This window comes from Lissotriton vulgaris, chromosome 6, assembly GCF_964263255.1.
Source record: "Lissotriton vulgaris chromosome 6, aLisVul1.2, whole genome shotgun sequence".
Lineage (NCBI taxonomy): Eukaryota > Metazoa > Chordata > Amphibia > Caudata > Salamandridae > Lissotriton > Lissotriton vulgaris.
The window spans coordinates 1,730,170,386-1,730,191,571 of NC_141694.1; the positions used below are offsets into that span (position 1 = coordinate 1,730,170,386).

The window sequence follows — 21,186 nt, forward strand, 5'->3', positions numbered from 1 at the left end:
CAGAAGGTACATATCTAGGGGTTATCATAATGGCAGACTTGGATAACTTGGTGGAAAGGAATATTTCCCCTTTAATTAAGAAAGTGGAGAAAGATCTGGATAGATGGGATAATTTACACCTCTCAATAGTGGGAAGATCTAATATAGTAAAAATGATTATCCTTCCAAAATTTCTATATCTATTTAGGGCAATACCTCTTTTCTTCGATAATAAAACATTAAAAAAATTGGAGAGTATGCTAAATAGATTTCTTTGGGCAAAAGGGAAAACGAGAAGGGCTCTTAGATACATGACATTGCCAAGAGAAAGGGGAGGCTGGGGAGTCCCAGATTTAAAATCCTATTACTGGGCGGCGGCTTTACAGAACATGGTTGGTTTAATGGGAGGTGAACAGGGTAGTGGAGGAGAGGAGTGGAGTAAATATGGATCATTAGCAATCTATGGCCTAACTTTGGGAACGGAAGCGAAGGATGTTCTCCTGAAATTCACAGAGGCTAGTTATTACAAGAGGACAAAGTTTAAGATAATAGTAGCAGCATTCGAAATTTGGAAAAGTTTTGCTAAAAAAATTGGCTTAGGAAAATTTAATTCTTATACGAGATTATTACTTAATCCAACCCTCCCACAAGATATTTTCTCGGGACCTATTATGGTAGAGTGGGAAAACAGGGGAATCGGAACCATTGGAGATATTAGGGGGGAACATTGTTTTCTACAATTCAAAGATCTGCAAGAAAAATATAACCTAGAAGCTAGGCAATTTTTAAAATTTCTACAGATTAGGAGCTTCCTCCTGGTAAAGAAAGGTGGTGCTCTGGGATTCAGGCGTAATACTATAATGGAAATTATTCAAAAAGGGGAGGATTGCACAATTAAAAGATTGTATGCTGAATTGATGAAAGCAAAACAAGATGATCTTCAAAAGTGGAGTGAAAAATGGAGGGATAATCTTACAATCAGTTCTGAAAGTTTTGGTATCTCTCTAGAAATGGGGAACTCATTACTATGTGCAGCACCATTACAGGCTCAACACTATAAAACACTTTACCACCTGTATTTTACACCGGCTAAAATAGCTCAATGGGGAGGGTTAGTGGGTATTACATGTTATAGGTGTGGAAGCTCGGATGCTGATTTGGAACATGTATTTGCTTTATGCCCCCGTTTAGATTTATTTAAAAAGGAAATTGAATGTTTTATAAGTAAAATTTTAGAAAGCGAAATTGTTCTAACCCCAGGAATCATCCTATTAGGAGTAAACGTGGAGGATATACGTTCTTTTCGTGGGAGGGAATTTCTGTTTGTCGCTATGTCTATCATGAGATTATGTATAGCCTCTGCATGGATAGATCCTGTACCACCTACCTTCCATAAATGGCTGGCTAAGTTACTAATAACGTATAAAATGGAGAAAGTGATATATGCAAGGAAGGGAAAAAAGGGTAGGAAGCTGGGTGACATAATATGGGATCCTATAACTCGATGGAAGGAGGAATATTAGTGAGAAATGCTAGATTCCCTGCAGACAGGAAATACCAACTTGGTGCAATTACAATAGTGATGCTGTTCAATATGAAAATATATGTTGCATTTATTAATGGGATTTTTTATGATCTAATTTGTGCTCCAATTTATTTCTGGAAACATCACCCTCGCCTGCTGATGATTCAGTCATTGTTTCTTATTTTGATTTATGAATTATTGGTATATACTTTTTCTCCTCTAATTTTTTTGGTTTGTATTAATGATGCCGTGCTTTGTATATAAATGCAAAATACTTCAATAAAAATACTTTAAAAAAAAAAAAAGAAATCTGTGATGCGGGTAAGGAGGGGATTTGGCATTACCGACACAAGAAATTTCAGTGTGCCTGATTTCGAAAAAGATGTACAAAAGGCACAGGAAACTTAAACAATAACACTATTTTATAGTCCATTGATTACAGATGAAAGTCTGACTGTATGAGAGCTCCCAAATACTTTCATACAAATGAACTCAAAAAAACACTGCAGAACACAGAAGGCAAGTGGCATGAATCATGTTCTCACACTTAAATCCCAAATGGATTGTATAAATTGCGTCGTATAAGTCACAACATTGTAACTCGTAATATCAGCCCCAGAAGGGCAGACACCAGCTTTCCTGTGACAGGGGCTCACCTACCAAGATGAATAGAAGAAACTGTCCTCCTGATGAGGGGGCGTATAGTCAGTGAGCACATCTACACACAATAATTTGCCTGAAGATATTTAACGCAGCTTTATAGCATGCGTGGAAGTACGATCAAAAATAATTTCTACCCATTAGTGGATTTGAAGTTAGTAGCAGGCCACTATGCCTTGCAGCATGCAGCGCAGTGCCCAGGAATGGGAAGAATGTTTCTGCATGGCAACATTCCTAAGACCAGTACTTCAATATAGTGGTGGTGTGCCTTTAGGCACGAGACCCTCCACCCGCGTAACAATGACATGATTGTATTTAGACTAAAACTCTTTGGAGTCCATAATCTTCTCCTTTTGGTGTCTAGGTCATTTGTGTTGCTATCTTTGGCTGTCTAGACCAGCATATTGCAAAACCAGTGCCTTCTGGAGCTCAGGTGACTGGCTCTTAATGGGTGATGCAGCTGACCTATTTCTGCTATCTGGGAATCGTTTCTTGCTGTATATCTGCAACCCCGGCACAATGTAGCAGACCAAGATGGGGCTCATCCATCTGGAGGGTCACGAGAAAGATCGAAGCAAATTTGGAGGTAGTGATGCCGCAGCATCAGAAAAATGTCTTGTTATTAAGCAGACAAAGGTGTAAACTTATAACAATTTTTCTCCTACATCATAACATTTTTCTAAAATGCATACTTCAACAAATACCAGTTCTGGTGCAATAAACATTACAAGAAAAATTAAGTTCTAATTAACTTAAATTTAGTTTATTTTAAAACCTAGCCATTCAGTGAAAAAAAGAACTACTGCATGTGACCTGTAAGTATGTAAATAACCAAAGTGATGGTTGTGAGATCATAGTTCAGGCCACACAGCTATTTGACGAGTAGGCTGCAAAGTTTCTACAGGGAAAGTCAATAGTTTTTGCACAAAAATGACAGCAGTTACAAATAGTATGTAAAATTTACAAGCCATCACTCCGTTGACAAAAGGTTAAGTACACAGTGGGGCAGGTAGTGCTTAATTTGCATTAGGAAGCGCTCTAACCACTAATCCTCCTCCACTTTAAGAGCGAGTATATCAATATGTCTGGCATGTTAAAATCAAACCTATAATGACAGCTTTTAAGTTTTTAGACAGCCCGCTTTGGCCGCTGTGACTTTTGGTTCAATAAAATAACAAACATACGGAAGAACAGAAAATTATTACAAAATGCAGATCTATCGTTTAAAACCAAGGGGTGGTTAGATTACTTTGTGATTTAGAGCACAGGCTAATATCATCAAGTAATCTACAAAGGGAGGTGGCTAGATAGGAATATTTTCAATGTTTTTAGGAAGTCTATTAGAGAAAGGGAATGAATCAGTCAGGCAGGTTGTAAGTTGGACAACCAGACAAAGAGATTTATATCTAAGGATGTTTCATTATGTGGGGGGAAGTAGCGAGAGCTTCAAAACAATACATATTTCTTTATGCATTTAAGGTTCGTTTACAGTGCTACTATAGCTATAGGGTGTTAAAGCATTTTTTTTAAATAATGGCCATTATCATCTGTCTGTGATTTGATTCATGGTCTTGGTATCAATCAGCGTACTAGATGTTTGAATTTAATAAACTTTCATGAGCATTGCTTTCAGCATTTTGCTGTCCACAGTCCATCAAGCTGTGAGAGTTTCTGGACTGTGGTAGAGGTTTGTCTGGCAAACTTAGTCTTGCAAACTGCAGTCACGAGTGTGTATCATGCTACTCAAAAGATAATGGGTGGTTGGAAGGGTGAAGCTTACATGGTATTGTCTGTTTGGAAGCATGAGGACTGCAAGTGTTGCTATGTAGCTAGTGTGAGGATGTCGTGTATGATTGGTAGTTGCTTCTCTTGTCCTATCACCACGAGTGTGAAGCTTCTGCATGGAGAGGAGTGAAGGATAGTGAGAGAAGCTGCCATGCATGTGGTCCTGCTTACCATCCTTAAAGGAAATTGGTTCTGGTTCTCTGGTGGATATGGTCCCATCTCTTGTGCCATCTACATCCAAGTTACAAAGTTCTGAATGGTCCAGTTTCTTGCTAGGTGCAATCCTTCATAATCCTTCATCCACTTTTGGGAAACAGCCAGGTGATTTTGACTGTATGTTTGTCAGCAGTGCTGAATGAAGCATTTGTTAGTGTAAGTTTGACTATCCCTTTGTTTTAACTAGGATGTCATTCACTGATTTCTTGAGAAATTACTCCCGACTGGAGATCTGCAACCTCACTCCAGACACCCTGGCCTCTGACAAATACAAGAAGTGGAGCCTGACGAAGTTTGATGGGAACTGGAGGCGAGGCTCTACCGCTGGTGGCTGCAGGAATTATCCAAGTAAGGTTGTGTTTTATTGTGACCGAGAAGTCATTGTGGAGGGCTACCAGTGATATTATGGTATTTGTATATAGTACATGTGCAGACCATATGCCTTGCTATTGTGACGAGCACCCATTTAAAAAGATCAAGGAGAAGGGAGTAGTAAGTGGGCAAATATGGACAGTACAATTCACAAAAGTTTTTGGACGTGCAGCCTGATAATCGTAAATAGCGAATGGCTCCTATAATGTCATCCTGATTCACAAAATAGGATCCAAGTGTTTTTTGTGTGAAAATGCTAATATGAGAGCATAGGTTTTACCATGTGTGGATTTTCCTGCAGTGGTGATGCGGGTGAAGCATAGTCTATCCTTCTAGTAGATTGTCAGGAATAGGCCAAGCAAGTGAGGTGAACACCCATTAAGTTTGATCTTTGTGAATATTTAGAAATATTTGCAATAGGTCTGCTGCACGTTTCTGCACTGTTTTTTGATTCTTCTTGTTATATTTTTAAATCACTTAGCACAAAAGTCTCTGATGAGAGAAACTGTTGTAACAGAAACAAAGCACTAGCACTTCTATGACCGCTGTGATCAAGATGTTAGCATACTTACATGGACTTCCAATCATTACATTGTCTCCTGTCGACCATATTTCTCACTGAACCATCTTTTGTTATTGGCCTCAGGCGGACTGAAGTCCGGGGGTTGTGGGTGATTTCCACCAGTTTATAATAGTCCCTCTGCATGCCCTGTTTCTTCTAGAATTTCCAATGACAGCTTCCGTTTTCAAAAAACACTTTTTGCGTCAACTTGCCTTGGTCCATTCAGACACAACCGCAACACCGCCACCCTCTTAGACAACCTCGCCAACCTCGGACTTAAACAACTAGTCACTTCCCCCACCCACATCGCAGGTCACACACTCGACCCCATCTTCACCTCCAGCAACCATGTCTCCTTCAGCCACACTACGGATCTCCTCTGGACTGACCACAGCTGCGTTCACTTCACCTACAACAAACCAAAACCCACCAACCTCCTCCAACCAACTCTGCAAAGAAACTGGAACAAAATCACCTCGGACCAGATCTCCGCATCGCTCCTTCTAAACACCCCAGCCCACTCTTCTAACGCAAACGAAGCCGCCACCAACCTCACCCTATGGTTATCCAACACCGCCGACACCTTAGCACCACTGAAAAAACGTCAAAGCAAACCTAGCAGCAAAAAGGCCTCATGGTTCAACGATGATCTTAAGAAGTCCAAAAAACTCTGCCGCTCCCTTGAAAAGGCCTGGAAAAAAGACCCAACCACTAGCACCAAGGACGCCTTCAAAAACGCCACCCGCACTCACCACCAACTAATCCGAAAGGCCAAGAAAACAGCATTCAAGGATCGACTTGACAACAACGCCCACAACAGCAAGGAACTTTTCAACATCGTCAAGGAATTTTCCAATCCCTCGGCCAACTCCAACGACATCACCCCCTCTCAAGCCCTCTGCGACTCCCTAGCCTCATTCTTCCACAACAAGATTGCAGACATCCACAACAGCTTCGACAACCAACCCGGAAACCAACCCACCCTACCATTTGCTGAACACTCTCCCCCCGTGAACACCCTTAACGACTGGAACCCAATCTCCACTGAGGACACAATCCGCCTGATGAATTCCATCCACTCAGGATCCCCCACAGACCCATGTCCTCACCACATCTTCAACAAAGCAGACTCCGTCATAGCACCGCACCTTCGAGACGTCATCAACTGCTCCTTCAACTCCGCCACCTTCCCGGAAGACTGGAAACACGCTGAACTCACCGCCCTTCTGAAAAAACCCACAGCGGACCCCACCAAACTCAAAAATTACCGCCCCATCTCGCTCCTTCCATTCCCGGCCAAAGTCATCGAGAAAGCTGTCAACAACCAGCTCGCCGCCTTCCTCGAAGCCAACAAATCCCTCGACTCCTCACAATCTGGTTTCCGAGCAAAACACAGCACTGAGACCGCCCTCATCGCAGCAACAGACGACATTCGAACTCTACTGGACAATGGAGACACAGTCGCCCTCATCCTCCTCGACCTCTCTGCAGCATTCGACACAGTCTGCCACAACACCCTTTTACAACGCCTCAATCACATCGGAATCCAAGGAAAAGCACTGGAATGGATCACCTCATTCCTCACCGGAAGAACCCAGAGAGTCCGCCTCCCACCATTCAAGTCCGAGGCCACTGAAGTCATCTGTGGCGTACCACAAGGATCCTCACTCAGCCCCACCCTCTTCAACGTATACATGAGCCCCCTCGCGGCCATCGCCCGCCAACACAACCTCAACATCATCTCTTACGCGGATGACACTCAACTAATCCTTTCTCTCACCAATGACCCCAGCACCGCCAAAACTAACCTACACGAAGGAATGAAAGAAGTTGCCGAATGGATGAAACAAAGCCGTCTGAAACTGAACTCAGACAAAACAGAAGTCCTCATCTTAGGTACTTCCCCCTCTGCATGGGACGACTCCTGGTGGCCGGAAGCCCTTGGAAAAGCACCCATCCCGACAGACCACGCACGGAACCTAGGCGTCATCCTTGATTCTTCACTCTCAATGAACAGACAAGTCCGCGCCGTATCCTCTTCCTGCTTCAACATTCTTCGCATGCTCAGAAAAACATTTTGCTGGATCCCCACCGAAACAAGGAAAACAGTCACCCATGCTCTGGTCACGAGCCGACTGGACTACGGAAACACCCTCTACGCAGGCACTACCGCTAAACTCCAGAAGAAACTCCAACGAATCCAAAACGCCTCAGCCAGGATCATATTAGACATCCCACGCAACGAACACATCTCTGGTCACCTCAAAGACCTCCACTGGCTACCCGTCAATAAGAGGATCACTTTCCGACTGCTAACCCACGCACACAAATCACTCTACGACATCGGACCAGAATGCCTCAACTCTCGACTGTCCTTCTACACCCCCTCCCGCCAACTACGTTCTTCCAGCCAAGCCCTCGCCACTGTACCTCGCATCAACAAGACCACCATGGGAGGCAGATCCTTCTCATACCTGGCTGCTAAAACATGGAACTCACTCCCCGCTCACCTTCGCCTCACCCAGAACCACCTAGCATTCAGAAAGCTACTTAAAACGTGGATATTTGACAAGTAATCCTCTTCCCCTTTCTAAGCGCCTTGAGACCCTCTGGGTATGTAGTGCGCTATATAAATTCTCTGACTTGACTTGACTTGAGGCAGATGTGGTTCCCTATTACTTCACTATATATTCCTTGGCAATCGTAAGCCCAAGTGCACACTGTGTTGAGTTTGTTTCTAGGTAGGTCGAGGTCATTGGAGATGGCCAGAATGAATAGTTGTGGCATCAATGGGGCCCTGACATTTAATACCACAGAGAGTTCCGCCAACTATTTCCTTCAGGTGTACTCCAAAGTTCCCAAATGATGTGCATCAAAGTACCTTTCCCACATGTTAGGCATCTATTAATTGCCATCAGACCCATTGTGTAAAGCCTGCTTCTGTTATTGTAAGCTTTAGATAGGATTCTTATTTGGATTAATTGTAAACCTGCTTATTTTCATCTCTTGGATGCATCAATAGGGCCTCCCAATCTACATCTTGATGAGATCTAGGTCTTTTTCCAAAGAGATTCTGATGCCCTTCAAGCAGTTGTGTGCAAGGTTGATCAGTGTTTGATCAGTGGTCAATATTTTGAACAGTAATCTGTATTCTAGATGGGTGGCCTCTGGGAGGTTGGAACATTTGATCAAACAGACTGTTGGAATGCGTTGCAGCTGCAGGAATAAACATTTTGAGGGGGCACAATGTCATATTCTCCCTGCATTTGAGCAAAGGTTTTTTGTTGTCTCTATTTTAGAAATGCCCAGGGCTTGCCACCTGTCAAAACCCTTCAATCTATTCACTGTTTTCAGCATAATAGCACTGACTCATAAGGGGTTTCTTGCGCGATCCGTCCCCGCCTGCCAGTGAGTGTTGTGGCTTTACTTCAGATCTGAAGTATCAAGTGTCACTAGTGGCAACGGGTGTGTCCCATACTCCCCATATATAGATAATGTAGGTAGGTGGTCATTCTCACTGCTACTCTAAGAAACAAAAGCGTGTCATCGGTAGGGGCAAACATTCAACCATTTAGGACCTAGAGTTGAAGATTTGTTTGCAAGATAAATCCGTACATACCACACACTATCTTACAAACCACAGCTGCTTTCTGAGGTTGATGGTGGCAAAGCCGTCCCTGCAGACCTACCCAGCTCTACCCTTTATTTCATGCTGCTTCCACACTCATAAAAGGGCAACAGAAATACAATAACCGCACCCCAACCAGGCAGCTGGTGACATTTGAAAGTGGTGGGGCGTGAAGGTTGTGGATGAGTGTTACGTAGCGGGATATGTTGAAAAACGAAAGAGCTAATGGACCATTTTAAAGCAAAATTGAGAGAACAAGAAGCTTTATAAAGAAATTGTGAATGTACAGACCTAAAAAAGTTTAACACATAACAAAATGCTCCATACCTTCCTGCATTAAATATGTCCAATAGTTACTGTGGTGTGCAAATCCTCTTTATTAGCTCTAGTGAACAAGTGAGTCCTGTGATGTGAGGCACAGACTTGACAGTATGATGCAGCGGGTAACCGAATAAACATGCAAGTCCATGCCACGTCTGCATAAGCGGGTTTTACATCTATCCGTGCATTGACTCGGATGGCATTTAAGCGCTACAGTAATGCTACAGTCCAGCAGGGTTCCGATTCATTGCTCTAGACTAGAATTGTTATAGTCTAACTAGCTGAATGCGTCCTTGTGTAATGTAACGGGTGCTGATGTAAAGTGCTCCAATAGGTTCAGGTCAAGTACGAGCTATGTAAAACTGTAGCAAAAAAAAAGAATACAAAAATTTTAAATAGTTCGACCTACAGTGTTCGTCGCACACACGCCTGGTTGGCACATGATGCACAATTGCACTGCCATCTGTAGCAGAGCGACTGCAATGGAAAGAGGAGTTCAACTTCTTCCACGATTGGATCGACTCTACAAAAGCACCAATTCCCAATGCAGACGGCGCGTTGTGAGGAAAATACATGCAGAACCTCTCACAACTATGACCTTTTAGTCTATTGAAAGCTCACTAAATAAGCTTTTTAAACAGTAAGTGATCATGAGATCGGTGCAAGTGTCTTTCTCTTCACATTATGTAAGCGCCATAGTGCCCACACCGCCATCGCTCGCTCCACATGCACCCAATACATTTACAACCAAGAAGACTCAAGAGACATGATTGTGGGAAAACGGTGGTGCAGGTAGGCATGAGCGGATTTTGCGGATTGGCAATCCGCGAATTTGCGGATTTGCGAACTCGCAATCCGCAAAATCCGCGAATTCCCGCGAATTTGCGGATTTTTTTTTTTTTTTTGTGTTCGCCCGTGTTTCTGCCAGTTCGCGAGGGTTTTTACAATTTCGCAATTTGCGAACTTACCTGTCGGGTCGCAAGTTTTGCGAACTTGTTGTTTCTACGTGTCCAACCTGTTTGGGACACTCTTCTTCATCACTGCCACTCTCTGTCACCACTGCCACTCTCTGACTACTCATGCCACCCTCTGGCCCACCCATGCCACCCTCTGTTTCATCACCACACCCTCTGGTTGTCCAGTGTACATTATTTTCGGCAAAGCAAAGCACACCTTCCCTGCCTCAAGTGACCTGAATTAATTTGGGGCTGATTAATGTGTCACAGAATATTTTTTTAGCTGGCACCTGCTTCCTTAGTGCGCCCTGATTAGTGATCTTTTGCACTTGCTAAGTGCTTTCATTGTTGCAAAATTAGTTACAACACCTGCCCTGCCCCAACTGACAATAATGAATTAGGGGCTGATTAATGGATTTTAACTTCCAGCCTGGCTCCTGCTTGTCTCCCTTAGCTGTAATTCATGACCTTTGTGGCATATGTGTAACTATTCTGAGGTTCAGAGCAGGGTCACATAATAGTTTCAACTGGCAACTGAACTCTGGAGGGGCCCCTCAGGAAGCACTACAGGAAATGGCTACTAATGATGTGCCTGAACTTTTGAACCTGGTAAGTAGTTACTTTCAGTTTTGCTTAGATCGTATTTCTGCAATTTCGCACTTATTCGCGGGGCGCGAACTCACGCGAACAGTGCGAGCAGTGCGAGCAAAATCCGCTGCTCGCGGATTTGCGGATTTTGCAGGAAATTCGCAAATCTCGCGGATTGCGGATTTCCCGAAAATCCGCAAAATCCGCGAGCGGAACGGATTTTCCGCCCATGCCTAGGTGCAGGTTTATTTGCATACAAAGCAGATAGGTGGGTCAACTTACAGGCGATCCAAGACGGCAGCCCCTCGCTGGCCCGCCTGCCTAATTAGCCAATTTGCACGGTAAGTCGATGCTCTTGACGGTGCAATACTTTAATAGTTATCTCGTTTACTCCCGCCCCCCCTGTCGGGGCGGAGCGATGAGGCACACCCCCGGTCGGTTTAGGCCCCCCGACCGCCCGAAGGACTAACGGGGCGCCAACGTTGTTTACTGGAACCCCCTCGGCTCCAGGTTCTTGGCTCGGGCACCCCTACTGTGCCAGGCAGAGGTATTGCTGTCTCCTTCTGCCGCAGAGGTACCCTTACTGTCCATCTGCTTCCAGATCGCCCTGTACTCCGCCACAGCTCTGGAGGAGGCCCCCGTCGATGACAGAGCCCCCCCACCCACCTAGCTACTTCACCTCGCTCTCTCTTTCGCTCCACTTGTCCTTCCGGGAGGGATATGTTCACCCCAGTCCCGACAAATGCACCCAACCTAAGAGCATTCTTACAAGGCAACAATTGTATCGCCCGCAGATGGTGGGGCCGTGAAACTAGGACGCCATCGGGAAAGCCTCTCTTCAATTCCCTGTGCAAACTTTGCCACGGTATTACGCCCCCAAGTGTACTTGCGTCTCTTGTAGCCTGCCCCTTGTCACTTCCCTTCCGAAAGCACTGTTAGCTACCTCATGTATTTGTCCACCTAATGGCGTTACTTATCCCCACACACCACCTTCAGGATCTATTCCAGAGGCACCCTTCACCTTGAACCCACCATTGCCGTTGCAACCCTTAATTTACCCCTTATTCAGGTGCTTAGCCTGATACTGACCATTGCATTTGGGCGATTGCTGTAGTCTCTCCTCCTTACTAAGCCTCTGAGTACACCTCTATCATAGTACCCTTCACCACACCGCTATGGGGATTTCTTGGACGATTCTTGGGACAAAGCCGCACCTCGGCTGAGGATTGCTTAGATAAGGTTCTTAGGCCACCCCTGAGTTGCAAAAACCACACCTCTTAAAGAGATTCCTTGGCGGTCAGTTGTTTTGTCCGATGTTTGTCCCAGCAAAGTAGGGTTTGTGAAAGACCTGTCCTGAGCTGCAATAATCATGACCGTGAATGTCCTGGCAACTCACTGCGATGTTGTTATTTGAGGTTGGTTAGAGCCCACACTAGCAGATGCCCGTAGCCGTCAAATGTCATGCCAGTTCTCTGTTGTATTGCAGTGTTTCCCTCTAATTATACTGTATTTTCCCTCGTAACCGTTGTTTGCCTTTGCTGCCTGCACAAGTATTTTACCTCCAATTGTCCTTAGTCTCTCTTGCAACCCGCACACTTATCACTTGTCCCTCTGCAATGCACTGTGAGCCTGTCTGTGCACTGCTGGAACAACCAGATATATTAGCTAATAATCTGTTACATAACGTATCAATCACTGTGCCTCGATGTCACCTACCGCACACTCTGCCATGTATGTACCCCAGCTCGCTCTCAATGTATACATAAACTCGCTCTGATCTAACGATGGAACTGTTTAAATTTAAAACTACAGCAGGTGTGTGACGTAGCCAGTAAGGAAGACACATAAGCTAGCCTGAATGTCGTATACACTTCTATTTAAGACCTGAAGACACCTCTGCGTCATAATGGTTACCTGGTGGATGCAGTAATGCTTTCAGAGCATTGGACCCGGACTAAAATAAGGGCAAAATATACTATAAGGGGGAGTGCTATTTCAGCCTGCTGCCCGTTTAGTTGAATGATATTGCATTAATATGTCAAAACGTCCGGCGTGTACACCTGAAGTGTTGTGGGTTACTGCCTAATCTGCAGTGCCTTTTAGGATTACGTGTGTGAGTTCAGACACATTTGGATTATGCTTGCATTTAACCTCGTGCCCCCAGCCTTGTGGTGATTGCAAGATAAGTGCTTTTGTTTCTTGCAACGTGTCCGCGCGGTATCTGAAAGAAGAATACAACCGTTATTTCTTATAATCGCACTGAAAGAACATACAACCGTTATTCCCTGTAACTGCCCTTGTGTAACAACGAACCTGACTGTAACCTTTAGCCCTCTAGTTCGCCCTGTCCCCACTTGTACCAGGGTAGGACAAACAACAGCAAGTACTTGGCCCGGGCAATATCTGAGAGCGGCAAGTGTGAGAATGCTTCCAGTCTGCTTAGATAGAACTGTGGCTAATGCGATTTAAAATTGAGAAGCAAATAATTAGAGCGGTGTTCGTTACTCATTGTCTCTCGTACTGTATTTCTCGCAGTGAGGTCTTGTTTGCGCACTGTTTACAAACTTGGCAGCATCTGGGAGACAGCATCGGTTACCCTGCAACATTTCACCAACTATTAATGCCAGGTGACAGAACGCGGTGGTAGGCTGCATTTCACCGATCCTGAACATTTACATTGAAAGCCATAAGCCAACCTTTTCCCAACTACCTTAAGAAATTCTGAGCTTTATGTGTGAGGAAGATTATATCGGGCGCCCACGAAAATAGAAACATTAGAAATCACTGGATGCAATAACAGTCAGTGTTTCTAATAAACCAAGCCGTACAGAGCATCCCGAGGCAAGACAATTGAATTTGATGGGCCGCAACTTTTGTTTGTCTCAATGTCCTCAAGTTTATGATAGGCTGGCCTACTACGCCAGCTCAATGCCCACTAACATTAATAGACCCACATACCTGGCCAGCCTCTATGTCCGTGCATTTTAGGAGGGCCTCACTCTTGCCTCTCTGCGCGTTCTCGAGCGTGATCGGCAATTTTCAAAATACACTGCTGCTATGACAATTAAACACACTATTTTAATGAGTAACGAATTAAATGACAGGATTTACAGATATTTCTGTACAAACATTGCTGTACTCTGGAACTATTGTATATAGTTTGTCTCTGTAATTTGGTTTGATCACTTTGTCAGGCCCTTACCTTCTTCCACTCAGTGTGCTCACTTGTTACCTTGAGCAAATGGACAAATATTTAAACAGTAAACTGCTCAAAGTAAATGTCTTCTGCTACTATAGAGCTTAAACATCTTTTATATTCATCTTTGTTCACAGGATCATTATTCCTGCTACAGACCTCTTTGTGTAACTTGCCGATCACAGTGGGAACGCCATTGAAGCTGACAACATTAATCATATTAATTGCAGCCTGAGGGCATTCTCGAGACATGCATGAGGACCGCTTTGTACATCCTACAAAAGAAAAGCCACATGCCTGTGGGACAAGCAGGTGATTTCCCAACAGCACGGAATGGGATCAGTTACATACTAAAGTGTGGATAAGTCCTGCTTGCGGCTATAGCCAGCGTCCTGAATTTACCAGCTGTGCCCTCAGAGAGACTCAGAATTGTTCCAGCCCTCCGGGGCATTCCGACCTCAGTCCTGACCTTTAACTACGCCTAGTACCTTTCTCCAGTTGCATACCTGCACGGGACTTAGAAATGCTTTGGATACCGAGCGGTCAATGGACGTTTCCTAGGTTTTCAATGTCAGTTTGCAGAAGCTCCTGGGATCAGAGACTGACCACTCCTCTGATGGAGTGTATCGGTGATGGACGAATACAGAGTGGTTTTCGTCTGTATTCACCACAGGATACTAGTTCGAAGTCAGCGACAGACTCGGTATTGGCGCGAGTTACGCTGCATGTTCGCATGCGCTGTACAATGTGACGCTCCTAGCGCAGTGCCAAACCACATTGTGCGAGGTGTACTCAACATGTTCACATCTCCTTTTCAGCTCATGCTCGGCTTATGCTTCCGTGAGCTAGCCAAGGCATCTAGAACACCGGCACTCCTCTGGCTTGATAGTCTCCGGAACCAGTGAAGGGTGAATATCTCCTAATTACATGCTACGATAGCAGACTAGACCTATAATTTGCACGTAAGCCGGACAGCGCTGCCACGTCCGGGCATTCGCGGAGCAAGATGTGAATAATGCATCCGACGAATGCATCCGACGAGAGACAGGGTGTAACACGGTTAAACGCTTTGAGGTGGGGCTGCTGGCACCTGACAGAATGAGGAGAAATTCCCGGCCTTTCCGGCCACCATTGCCTTCCATCTACTACCATCTCTCCTGTTTCTTAGGGAGAATCAAATCCAGGCTGCAACTCTCACGAGGCCTCAAAATCAAGACTCGCTCTCCCTGAAAGATATACTTCCCTTTTAAAGCGTTATCTGTTCAATAAATGGTTTGGAACGTCTTGGAAATGTTCCTGGAAATTGGGACGACAACTTTTGTGTGTGTGATTGATGGTCACCCCTCAAGTGATGACACTGGTATAGTATTTAAGAAGGGAGGGCTTCCCGTGCAAACAAACACAACTAAACAGAAAGATTTCACCAACAAACACATTATCAATTATTCTTCCCTTGCTGCTCACGGGCTACCTGTCCCATGCTGCGTGAAAGATATGCGCGCTGGCCTGGGCAGCCAAACAGCTACTAATTGATGCGGCATTATCCGCCTGGCTTGATTTCGTGCATATTATATTAGCCAGGCGCACAAGAGCGACCCATTCGCATCTCTATCGATTCCTCATGCAGGTAGAGACGCCAAGATTTGAGATCTCCGAACAAAAGAAGCGCTGAGGGAGCCTTTAGTTAACCCCCTTTGAACGCGCTGCAGAATACAGTAGTTACTTCGAGAACTCTTAACCGAAGAAGCGAGCATAGTATTGTAACTGGTTCTTCTGTAAAGCGCTCAGACACCTTAGAGTAATGTTCGTGCTATATAAAATCGCATTAATCAATAATATACGACCCGTATTGTATCATGGTCGCTCAAACATCCCCCTCTGTCACCCCATTCACCCTTTCCCGTGGAAAGCATGGAGGTATTATACTCGATTGCTCAGTCATAAGGCAACCTTGTGGAAGTAAGACTGGCACGCGACTGCGTCATGTAGAAGTACGGGGTTGGAACCTACCGTAAGGAATGCTTGGACGCCTCGCGATCTGCATCTAAGCAATTATGAGAAATTGCGGTGGATTGCGACAGAATTATGCTTTATTGTGCAAAATCCAACACCACTTATTGGTGCCGTCTTAATTATGGAATTTTGCATCACAACGAGGAACACACATTCACGGAAACTCTGCAAAGTTTGACGGCATAACAAACATTTTGCCTGGGCCGTTTGTACTCGTATGCTGCAGACGTGAACATGTGGACAACCAGGGAATGACGGCGCGCATGTTCCCATTTGAACTCGAGCTCCAGACTTCTAACCCCGAGAGCGCGAGGATACACTGACCCTTGAAATCGAACGACTCATATTAGTCAGGAACTGTGCAAAATTATGTCGGCATAAAAAACATTCTGCCTGGGCCCTTGCCCTCGTGTGCTGGAGATCGATTCATGTGAGTGTTGTTTGGTGTCAGAGCAGAACAATGGAAGCAGTAGAGGCAGGCGCGAAGAGGACGGAGGACGCTGCACAGGAGGCATATTTACAGTTGTGCCCCGTTAAAGACTCAATTCCAACTATGTTCTAGAAAAGAGTAATATGCTGCCTGGAAAAACGTAACCCCACCTCCTAGAAAAGCAAACATTCAAGGGAATGCAAGATTCAGTAAAGCATATGAAATATAAGCAGGAACGACATGCATTATTACCTCAACCTTTTTTTTTTTTTACTCATTGTTAAGAATTCGATCAATTGGTTGCATGAACAGTTGAGGACTTTGGCCCGAATGGGACCCGGTTAGTTCAGTGTCCGTCTGAAATTACTACAGGGTGTGAGACCAGGAGAAACCCGGCCCACTTAAAGCCCTGTCCTCGTCCTTCCTAGGGAGAGCTCCCGATCCTCGTGTGCAAGGTGTGAAGGTTCACAGACGAACACGAGCACATGTATCGAAACCATAGCCAAGCAGCCAAGCAGTGTATATACTTTATTTTATCAGTGTATAGACACACACATGTTAACCAGCGCACCAAAGATGTGGTGATTAATGGCCCGACCACGGCCACTTAGAGAGCGGGCTCAAGAACGCATGTCGCGCATCTTGCCCCTGAATCGCACAACGAATGCTAGTCCCAGGACATAACCACCAACTTTTGAATGTGGAGATCCAAGTTTGAATCGCAGTTTTGGCTCAAATCCTGTGATTTCACAAAATCACTACCCTCTGGGCTTAAGAAGGAAAACATATAATGTAGCCTACTTTGCGCTGTGATTAAGCAGCGGATGGGTTCAGGAGCCACATTTCTACTTTGAAACACGGGCCGATAACCTGTATCGCAGTTTGCAATGCACGCCATTCTCGCAGAGTCTTACAAAACACCAAACACCACCCGGGGGCTCACAAGCGGGGCTCTCCTGATTTCTCGATTGTACCTGACTGTTATCACAGCACCCGCACAAATTAAGCACAATGTAAACACTGGGACTGGTACCAAAATTAATGAAGGCACAGGGAGACTGACGTTTTAATTAAGGTTTCCCACTTGACCAAATTGAGGGATCCTGTACACTCCACTTCCTTCTGCGCATCAGTTCACGAGGCTGTCAAAATTGGCAACGCATTTAAACTAATTGAACACATTTGAAGTGTATTAAAATCTTGAAAGACATAATCGCCTCACCTCACCTCACTCAATGACATTACTTTGAAATAGAACACATTCTAGACAGATTATTCATGTTACACATAAATCAACATAGGCCAAGGCACACCCTTTCTTTGAGGTTAGCACGGGGGAGCGTAGTTGTATAATAAACCAGAAGCGTTCACACACCAGCGTGGCAACAATGCACAATGCTATGCTGTGACTGCAGTACATACTATATCCGTGCTGGTGGCCGTCTTGAACAATAAACCGCCAACACAAACACGTAGAATACAGCTAGGGTGACCAGAATTTTAAAGCCAAAAACTGGGACATTTCACAAAAATAGAAGGACTACAATTTTACATCCGGCGATGAGAGCGCTCCTCAGCAGAGAATTAGAGAACAGGCAGTAAGAACATACATAAAATGCAATTTTTAAACCCAGTAGCTTGCCTGTTAATTAAATTGCTTTCTTGAAACAACTGTTAACAATCCCTGCTTTGTAAAACATAAAAAACACCTCCCACCCTTTTCAGTCAATCCTCTTTAAAAACAGGGACATGAGCTACATTTCTTGAAATTTGCTGGGACAGCTGGTTAAAAACTGGGACCGTCCTGGTAAAACGGGGACACCTGGTCACCCTAAATACAGCACACCTGCTGCATGCTGCTTACCCCGGACATGAATTCGGAGCTGCGCAGCCAAACTCTTCCCAGCCAACTCCACCAGCTTCTATCCTCCAATCAGGGGGCCTAAAGAGTAGTGCAAAGACGAAGGGAGTACTTAGTTGTTGCCACCAACTCCACTTTGTCAATATAGGCCAGGCCGGCCCCTTCCTGTTTATTTGAATAGCGCCCTGTTGAAAGCACCTGGGCCACAACATAAGCACCTCATTTAAAATCTAACCATTGCCGCTTTCTCCAGCCACTCCCATCAGGGGGATATCCCTTTCCTCACATGTGCCTCGAGGGCGAGCAATAGCCCTCACCTGAACTCACCTCTTTCTTAAAAAAAAGAACAGAATTTGTAACTTGCACAAAGTACTGAGCTCTTCATTTGTAGGTTCTTCCTGGTGTACATTCTCTCCCTTTTATCTCCTACCCAATGCTAGTAGGACAACACATCTGCGGCATGTTAACACCAGCCGCCCCTGACCCCAACTCTAATTGACTCCCACTGGCACCTTGTTCAGATTTCCATACTATTAAAAACATATAAGCTAAAAAGATGTGTCGGCCAAAAAACTCCAGCTTCGCAGGTAAGCAAGCCCACTGTATTGGGCGATACACATATTACAGGAGTCGCGCTATGCAAAGGTTTGAAACCATCCCAGCAGTGTAAATAGACAAACAGTCATTAGTGTGATATGACCCAACACTATGAAAAGCCTCGCCCTCTCACGCATTGGCACCTTCCCTCCTGGAATTATGAAGAGTATTACAAATAGTTTACAGGCACCACCTACAGGGGATGCATGCCCTAAAATAAAATAAACTTCTACATACCTTATTTAGGTTGAAGTAATACTAGTCAAAAAATGGAAAATATATTTCCATGTTTTGTGCTGAAATTGTGAGAGTTCGAGTTCTATCCCAGGTTGTTACACTGTTGTATTTGTATCACTGTGAGACCCATTCAACACTGTAGCATGGTTTGGGGCATTATTGAGCACTTACAATTTGATCTATTGTGTACTATTTGGTTAAAGGTGCCATGGCATAGTACAGCACTTATTTTTTACAGCTTTTTAAAAATTGTCAGTGGACCTGGAGAGGAGCATCATTCTTAAGTTGGAGGAACAGTTATCCCCTGGTTTCCTTCATACCATTCCTTTGTAAATGTAAATCTGTATGTGTAAAGGGCAAACTACTTACCCTTACGGGTCTCAAGGCGCTTGGGCCGTCATGGAAATTAAGCGAGTTATTGTCCAGAGTCGCATGGTGCTGAGCTGAGCTGGCGCCGGGGATTGAACCGTGAACCCTGAGCTCCAAAGTCAGCTGCCCTGGCCGCTGCACCACACCTCTCCATTCCTTTGTGTGGACAAAATGAGACTGGCCCAGCCTCTTACTATCTCATACAGAGAAATATGATTGAGTAGAAGGCAGGATCAGTGACGTCAGCATGGAATCAGTTGTGTGCCGCTACACATATATATATACGTAACTCTAGGGCGGGCCCAAAGGAGCAGAGATGGAGGGCGTTTTGTGGCAACCAGAAGCGTATTGATGTCTACCTCTGAAGTACCGGTCTGCTTACCAGGGCCAAACACATGTTCAAGAGGAACATTGGAGGTCAGATGAGTTGTGCAGTGCTGTCATTCGAAGAAAAGTGCCCTGGCACTGTCTATTTACAGTTGTGCAACTCCAAAAAGAATAGTCTAGTGAATTGAATTAAAAGTCAATTTGTTAACTGAAGTTGTTTGTATCTTGAGGCCTAACCAAACAAAGACACACCCAGGGCCTTGAGCACCTATTCAACATGATGAGTACATGGATTGTGGGGGTGAGACAGGACAGCTCACCATGGCAGACTACCAGTCTGGTTGATGAAGAAACTGGATCCCTTTCACTTCAATAACATTCAGCTGCTTAGCGGGTCACTCTCTGGTTTGTCACCATTTCCTCCTCTTTGTGCTAGTTAAATGGGGCATGTTATACATCATTATATGGTGTGCTGCAGGATGAAATAATGCCCGGTCTAAGAAACAGATCATATATGGAGGTTTTAGTATCAAGTAAGTGAATGTTTCATTTGGCTTAATTGACACACCAAGGACACCTTTGCAACCGCTGTTGGTGGTTTCTGGCCTTAACCAACTTGTCAAAAATAGATAGTTCTCTAGTCTGTATTATTTTTGGAGGGCTTGTATTTGAAGTGCTAACTTATCGGGTTGTTATTGATCTTTGGTCATATTTTAACCAGAATAATTGTGTGCCCACATAAGAGCAATGTGCATCCTCTTCTTTCACTCAGACACTTTCTGGATGAACCCACAGTATCTGATTAAGCTGGAGGAAGCGGACGATGATCCAGATGACAACGAGGATGGATGCACCTTCCTTGTCGGCCTAATCCAGAAGAACCGAAGGGTACAGAGGAAGATGGGGGAGGATATGCAGACAATCGGCTTTGCAATCTACGAGGTTAGGCATTGCACGTCATATTATAATCTACACCACTGGAGGCTGAAATAGAAGTCACTTTTTTTTTAATAGACTCTCATTCCTTTTCTTCTATGAGCAGTAGTTTATTGGTAGACGGGTAATTTAAATGCCATGTTGCTGGGAAACCTAATCAACTTTGAATATCACATGGTTTGAATCACTTCAGTGGCAGCTCCTCTTTTAATGATATTGCCAAGAAGTTATTATCATTTAATTTTTCTTTCTGGGACTCCAGCCAGGTTGGGCGGGGCTTGGCTCACTGCCATCAGAGGGAGCAGGAGTCGTTTGCACTCCCTTCCTAAGTGCGCATGACCGCTTGGCCAAACAGTTAATTTTTTTATGGTTTAATACAGCGCAAACTTGACCTGAAGGTATCGGGTATCAGAGCGCTTTACATGAGCACCAGTTGCGTTACATGAGGACACATTCATTTTTGTGGGGCACAGGTAGATTAAGTGATTTGCCCAGAATCACAGGTGCTGCGAGTCCCTGCCGAGACTTGAACCTGGTACCTCAGCTCCGAGTTCGACGGCCCTAGCCATTAGGCCAACTCCTCTCCCCAGTGCACTCCCCATACTCTCCCAGTAATGCGCACTTGGCA

At 44.7% G+C, this 21,186-nt stretch overlaps 1 protein-coding gene across 1 annotated transcript in view; it reads left to right on the forward strand.

Moving 5' to 3' along the window:
* The window catches only part of LOC147709382 (calpain-2 catalytic subunit-like), a 213,799-nt gene that overhangs the window by 133,690 nt on the left and 58,923 nt on the right, over positions 1 to 21,186 (forward strand). Inside the window, exons 9-10 of the mRNA XM_086927965.1 lie at positions 4,353 to 4,513; positions 20,395 to 20,564. Coding sequence (XP_086784091.1) covers positions 4,353 to 4,513; positions 20,395 to 20,564 — 331 coding nt within the window. The remainder of the gene's footprint in view (positions 1 to 4,352; positions 4,514 to 20,394; positions 20,565 to 21,186) is intronic.